General features: G+C 33.9%; 2 protein-coding genes across 2 annotated transcripts; one reads left to right on the plus strand and one right to left on the minus strand.

Annotated features, from left to right (window-relative positions):
- Nucleotides 1-662: 662 nt before the first annotated feature.
- LOAG_11167 (hypothetical protein) lies at nucleotides 663-866 on the minus strand (the record flags this gene model as incomplete). The annotated part of the gene is made up of 1 exon (XM_003146690.1): nucleotides 663-866. One exon carries the CDS (start codon nucleotides 864-866, stop codon nucleotides 663-665), a length of 204 nt encoding a protein of 67 aa, XP_003146738.1.
- A 2,763-nt stretch (nucleotides 867-3,629) lies between these two features.
- Nucleotides 3,630-5,647, plus strand: LOAG_11168 (hypothetical protein). Its single transcript, XM_020448310.1, has 5 exons — nucleotides 3,630-3,991; nucleotides 4,168-4,313; nucleotides 4,555-4,753; nucleotides 4,955-5,094; nucleotides 5,329-5,647. The coding sequence occupies exons 1-4, from the start codon at nucleotides 3,734-3,736 to the stop codon at nucleotides 5,081-5,083; spliced, it is 732 nt and encodes a 243-aa protein (XP_020301535.1). The 5' UTR covers nucleotides 3,630-3,733; the 3' UTR covers nucleotides 5,084-5,094; nucleotides 5,329-5,647.
- The last annotated feature ends 1,542 nt before the right edge of the window (nucleotides 5,648-7,189 follow it).

Genomic DNA, 7,189 nt, shown 5'->3' on the forward strand with positions numbered 1-7,189 from the left:
TTAATAATACTAAATCAAAAATATCACAATTTAATAATACTAAATCAGAAATATCACAATTTAATAATACTAAATCAAAAATATCACAATTTAATAATACCAAATCAGAAATATCACAATTTAATAATACTAAATCAAAAATATTACAATTTAATAATACTAAGTCAGAAATATCACAATTTAATAATACTAAATCAGAAATATTACAATTTAATAATACCAAATTTTTTGGCTAGATAAATGATTGTAATTGTTGATTAAATTCAAACAATTCATATACAAGTATTCCTAAAGAAAAACATTGAAAATGAAACTTTTTGAATTTATAAAAAGTGATTTCAAAAAGAAATTTATCAATGATTTATATGCATAGTATATAATGCTTAGTTTATCACTATACAAAAAAGAATGCAATAAGAAGGATGAATGAAAAATACAATTAATTAGCATCATTGATAAACTAATGATTGTGTCATTTTTATTGCATGAAATAATATGAGTAAAGAAAAAAAATCTTCTTTAGCATTTGTCCTATTCTAGTGCAAGATCCGCTTTTCTGATACGTTGCCGAAATTTTGTTTGATCATACGCTTGATCGGGATGTACGTTAATAGATTTCATATCATTGTGTAGCGTGTCAGACTAACGTTGCTTCGGCTAACTTATAGGTCGCTTCCGTGAAACGTTGAAGTTGATGACAATCTTGCATGCAGAATTATTGCTGGTTCGAAGGATGTAGCCATACCATCTGATGCGAGACTCACGTAGCTTGTCAAAAATCGGGACGATGCCGAAGAATTGTCGAATGTCGTCATTGCGTACGACATTCGACCCAAGGCTGTAAGACCAGCTATGAACCGTGGCATCGTTGTTTCCATCTAATTAAGCAACGCTTTTATTCCCTGGTCGCAGGCCAACAATCGGCTTCGTAGATCGCGACAGATCGTATTACAGAACGATAGATCTTTCAAATGATGAGGTATGTTCTTGTCACACATGACATCAGTCGTAAAACGCTATTTCGATCATGCAGAGTTGACACGAGTGGTGATTTCCTGAATAAGGCTACCATCAAAAGCAATTGTCAACTCGAGGTACTTGAACGCATTTGTCCCGGTAGCTCAGTGCCATTAATTTTGATGGATTCAGGCTCGCTTGCATCGGTTGTCAAGTAGTGGTTTTTCTGATATTCAGATGAAGGTCAAACTGTGACGGTAGATCCATGACAAGTGTGACGTGACATAAAACTGTGACAAGCTTGCACTTGCCTGCACCTGTTCAACCCCGTCTTTGTCACTGGACACCAATATCATATCGCCGACGTAGAGCAGCGTGCAGGATATGGACTTCTGCAGGGTCCCTTGTGACAACGTCCTTAACAACGACAAAGAGGAGTGGAGATAGGGCTGAACTTTAGTGCAACCCTGCAGAAACTGAAAAATTTCCTGACGTTCCCGCGGCTATCTGGATCCGGCTTCTTGAATCAATATAGAGGATTCGATGCAATCGATAAGTTCTCCGCGACATCATGAGGGACGCGATCAGAGACTTTTTCCAAGTCTATAAAGGTAAAATGCAAAGCTTTTTGTTTTCCGCGGTGCTTCTCAGCAAGAACTCGAGCGTCATGAATAGCATCGGTAGTGCGGCAGGAGGCGACACATCCGCAATGGTTGTTGGAGAACTGAACGATATCGCAAATGCGTCTACTAATAATTCGTTCAAAGATCTTCATGGTATGAGAGAGCAGGTGAATCACCCGGTAGTTTTCATAATCGGCGGGATTGCCTTTGGAATAGTCGTGCTTTCATACCAGTCAGCAGGCGTCACCTTCTTCGCGACAATCTGGTTAAAGAATTGCGTTAAGCAATGAGCAGAGTTCCAAAATTTTGACTTCCATACTTCTGCTATCCGGACTATCGTCCGGACAATTGCCTTGCAGACTTCATTCATTTCAGTGCTACTTCAACTTCCCCGATCATGATGGGCTGGCTGTACGGGGTCATAGGTTGGGACAGCTTGGGGAATAGGTGGGTGGTTAAATTCTTGACTCGCACCATCGTTTCATTACATTTTTATGGTCCATAAGAAGGTGACCTTATTTGTCATTAATACCGTAAAACTTTTCAACATCTTCGGTTGCCTATGACGAGATTTTGCTAGTCGATAGATAAAGGTCCTCTTGTGGTCCTCTTGCGTATCTGAACTTCCTATTGACCTCATTATTATAAGCAACTTTCATTACAGCCACAGCTTGTTTTCCGGCTCTCTTCGCTTCATCGTATTTCTACCAATTGTTGTCATCGTGTTCTCGAGATAAACGGGATAAAGCCGCCTCTTTCCACTTACCTTAGCCTTCATTTCGTCTGTCCATTATCACATATGCTTGTCGATTTTGCGTCGACCAGGGTTTTGTCGTTCCTAGCTCGGAGCACGCCCTCTCAATATGATTGACACAATTGCGTTTTGCCATGTTTCATTGATGCTCGTGACTGGAGGCAGTTGGATGATCTGCTGACCGCTAATCTGTTCCAGTGCGAAACAATGGTATATTCATGTTCTTTCAATCCTCCCCATTTAGCATGTTCCGGTCCGCATCGTTTATCGTGCTTCTGTTTCGATGATATGAACTTTATGAAAACAGATTAACGGTCAGTGTTATGTGACATGACTGTCACATCTGTGACAAGGTTTTGGTTGTAATGATAAACTATGATGAAGTCTATTTGCATTTTGCTATTGTTTGAGTGAGCGTATTCAAGTTCGCCATCAACATTTTTTGTCCCATATCTGAAACCTCTATGGGAGTTATATCCATCCTTTGTCGAACCGATATGGTCATTTAAGTCTCTCCCAATGACCATACTGTCTTCTGATAGTACTTCTGCGATCTTTGAGCCCAGAACTCATCTTTTTCTGATCAGAACATCCAATCTGAGGCGCATATGCTAAGAATATGTAGCAATAATGTTTTTTAGTGACAGTGACAATCTTCATTAATATAATAAATCAATAAATCACTTATCACTTTTTTTTTTTTGCAACAATCGATTCAAATTGTTCAAGTGTTGAACAAATTTTTTTCAAAAACAAACAATGAATTAATTACTTTGTTTCGACATTAAAGTTGGAATTTCGAAAGTTATTTAGTCCGCAAAAAGCTTAAAGTGGATATTTTAATTCGGTTTGCTGCTTATATTTACATATAATAAAATTAATAAAAAAGAAAAAAAACTAACCCTCGGAAAAAATCAATTCAGTTTGAAACATTGCAAATATACAAGTTTTAGATAACTGAGTCTTTTTTCCGTGCAAACATTCTACGTGCAAATATACAAATATAAGATCATGTGGTTTCATTGATGGATTTATGAAAACGTCCCCTATTCATTGATGATCCGGAATTCCGGATAATGTAAAACTTAGTGAGGGATCTAAATGTTACATAGCGTCGCAGTTTCCCCATTGATGAATTAAGGTCGTTGGACAAATTGGGGTACGGCATTAATTTGTAATTGTTACCCTTTGACCCCACTTAGTTTAACTTGTTCCGTCGTTCGTTTGTTGTAAATATTTATTTATTTATCTTTAATATTTTTTTATTTTATTTATCTGCTGCGTCATATAGCTGAAAATTTCAGGTAACCGTAGATTTCCGATAGTAATATGCAAATTGTGGACAGTAAGCGTAAGCTAAAGAGTCGATAACTACATCTTTGTCAATAAAATATAAATAATGAATAATAGTTTCGTCACATGCAGTACCCAAAAGGGGATTATTACTCGAACGTTGGGTAATTTAATTACTGTTTGGCCACTTAATGTTCAGCAGAAAAAGGAAATCATCTTCCAAGATGTCGCGCCGATATCATCGCAGTGTTTAAAAGTTGGTGATTGGATTCAGATGGAGGTGAAACGTGGTGATGTGGTCGCTTATCGTGAAAAAATTGAACCCGTACTACAAACATTGGTTACATTACGTGGAAATGTACAGGTAGTGCTTTTTATTACTTGTGATTTATTAACGCTTATCCCAATTTATAATTGTTTGAAAAGCTGCATATAATTATCGACAGAATAACATAGTTTTATGTTATGTGTTGTCACATCTTGCAAGATGGCAAAAGTAGTCTATGTTTTTTACATATTAATTCCGTTCATAATTTCCAGGTAAAAACACGTCTGTATTTTCCAAATGGAATTAATAGAAATTGTGAGCATGTGATTGGTTATTCGGACGATTTAGGAGAAATGGGTATTTTTTTCGAATGTCCTGAACTGAAAGCTGACTTTTTATATGATGTCTGGGTATCGAGGTTAGTCGATTGGTTCAGTTTTCTCCCTATTTCATGAACTGAAAAGAATCTGAAAGGTCATTGCATTGACAGGAAAGTTGACCTGGAATTATAAACTTTTAGAAAATTTTTATTCATGGCTAGGAAAAATGGAGAAAATGACAGTAGAAAAGCAGTTTAAAAATCCACTGAAAACGTGAAAAAGTTGAAGCACTTTCGTTAGATCGTTGATTACGGACAGTGTTATTTACTCTTTTCTTAGACCTCCCAAAAAGTTCGCATCGTTGGAAAAGAGATATGATGTGCACTGGTATGTTGTAAGACAAACGATGATTCCGTTAATGAGAGATAATAGAACAACACTTTTATGGGAAAATCAGTTGGTTGATGACGATTCCGAACATTTCAACAATACCTTGACCGAAAGTAACATTAATTCATGTGAAATCGATTTTCCTTACGTAAGTTTTTGCGTTTTCTTGTCAGCTGTTATTTTACAGATAATGAATAGGATTTTATGGAATAATGCAGTTTGAGACATTGATATTACTTTCTGGTAAATTGTTATGTTTTTCATCTCATGTTGTTATATGTCCTTTGTTTTTTTTTTTTGTTATGATATATCCCGAAATTCTTTCCGACTAATTATCATCGTGCATTAGGTATTAAGCTTTAACGACAATGCTCTAAGAAAATTATATAGTGATCCGAAAGTACGCGAAGCAGTTTATCGACACAGTAGTGATTTCGCCTGCTCAATCGAAGCTTATTTGAGGAGACTTCATGATTGATTTCCATTGAGGTATTTCCTATTTTTCTCTTCGGAAATTTAAAACTAATGATCTCTATAAAAGCTTTCTTTGGAGATACCTCCAGCTTGACCTGTGAGAATGGTTTCTTCTAGTATTTTGACATTTCCTATATTATGTTTGTTTTATATTTGTTTGTTTTCATCTGGGTTATTATCGATAGGTTATGAAGTATCGTCAGTAATAATCTTATGATACATCTTGTCTTACTAGTTTATTTATTTTAGGTGTCATCGCAAGTAAATATTTCTTCATGAAAACGGATGAATAGCATAATGATATGTTTCTTCTACATGATAAAAGTGAGGCCATTGAGAAGCAGAACAGAGCGGATGAACCATTAATAAAGTTTACGATCCAAAGTGATAACTTAATCACTACACTGTAATTTGCAATAACGAATAATTATATGCTTTCAGTGCTACTTTATGGTTCTGCCGTAATTACGAAATATTTACTTTATAAATACACTATATTAAATGAAAAGCTTCTGTCGAAATGTACATTCTATATTACGCATTGTAATCGTAGAACCTGAATAAGGACACAATCTATCACTGGAAGGCCTTCCTATATGCGAACAATATTAGTATCGATTGAAGCTGTTTAATTAATAATAGGGTAAGCAAGGACTGACGAAACTAAATGTCATTGGAATATATTTTGAATATTATTTATTTTGTGTTAGCTTATATTGAAAAAAAGTGATTATTAATATTTTAAATATCAAGAAATCATTTTCGATTACTTCGTACCCCACACTGATGTGCATTAATAATTTGATATGGTGATATCATATCACAATATTTTATTTTTGGATGTAAGCTGCGCAAACCCGATGTTTTATGTTTCAGTAACACATGGAGCAGAGACACTATTTTTAGTTATTTGAGATTTTGAGTGACCTCTTATCATACATGCTAATGTAGACGAAATGACGTTTTCCACCAATAGTACTACTAAATTTTATCATATATTGTGTTGTAATATCATGATCTTCAAATTATTTAAACATAGAAAAAATATGAAGGATATCAGTAACACTCTCTAGTTTTCGTCGATTTTTGTTTTCTAATTTTGTCGATTTTTAAGTTAATCGAAATCCCATTATATCTCTTCACAAAACTTCACTTTCTCATGAAATTTGTCCTATCCAACAATAAATAATTGCACAGATAATATCAAAGGAAAGAAAAAATCGTAGTAATCATCGAAGCAAAATCAAACATTTGCAAATGCGAAATACAACTATTGAGCATTTTGTGATGTAGAATTTATAATTTTATTTTTCTTTTCACCATGGGATTATTTCGAATGTTGCTAGCTTGGTTATGATTTTACATGATACTTACAATATTGTAAATCATTTTCATATTACATTAAGTCTGAATGCTGTTTACGGTACTTTTTGCGAATTTTATTTGTAATTAATTTTATATTCAGTTTGACGGTACAATATTGGTTGCTATTTTTATTGGTACTAAAATGACTTTTTATAACATATATGCATTTTCTTTTTTTCAAAATAATATCAACGGTATCATATTTAATGATATCTTGAATGATACTAACCTAATGAAACCTTTAACGATACACATGCTATCTATACAACCTACATCATATTTCATCAATGTGAAATTAATCAATATAACAGCGTTGGCGAATATGTTTGATCATTTCGTTCTTTTTTTCTTTCTCTAATATCATCACACTCATATCATCGATTTCTCTTGATGCATTCGTTAAATTTCAGTTTTCTAAAATTCAGATTTTAGGATGTTCCTATCAAAGGTACCGCTTATGAGATATCCGAAATTGTTACAATATGCCAAAAATAATTTATTCAGTCATCCTTTACGTACACAAAAACAACCATCACAATTTAAAGTATATTTTTTTTTTTTTTTTTGTTGTTTTAGTTTTTGAAGATATTCTATTCTCCTTTTTTATATGTTTGATTTTCCCTCTTCTTGATTTTCGAATTTCATATTGTTCTTTGTTTTTTTTAATTGAGGTTTTAACTATTTCATCCTAAAATTATTTACAATTTTATGGGTTTATATTTTCAGATTGAAAATCAAAATAACT

The sequence above is a fragment of the Loa loa genome (genome assembly GCF_000183805.2).
Source record: "Loa loa unplaced genomic scaffold supercont3.213, whole genome shotgun sequence".
Classification (NCBI taxonomy): Eukaryota; Metazoa; Nematoda; class Chromadorea; order Rhabditida; family Onchocercidae; genus Loa; species Loa loa.

Bases quoted from the DNA above. Each gene is read 5' to 3' on its own strand.
- LOAG_11168 (XM_020448310.1), top strand. From the start codon at position 3,734: ATGAATAATAGTTTCGTCACATGCAGTACCCAAAAGGGGATTATTACT. The intron at 4,314-4,554 runs GTTAGTCGATTG...CTCTTTTCTTAG, and splicing joins TATGATGTCTGGGTATCGAG to ACCTCCCAAAAAGTTCGCAT. The intron at 4,754-4,954 runs GTAAGTTTTTGC...ATCGTGCATTAG, and splicing joins GTGAAATCGATTTTCCTTAC to GTATTAAGCTTTAACGACAA.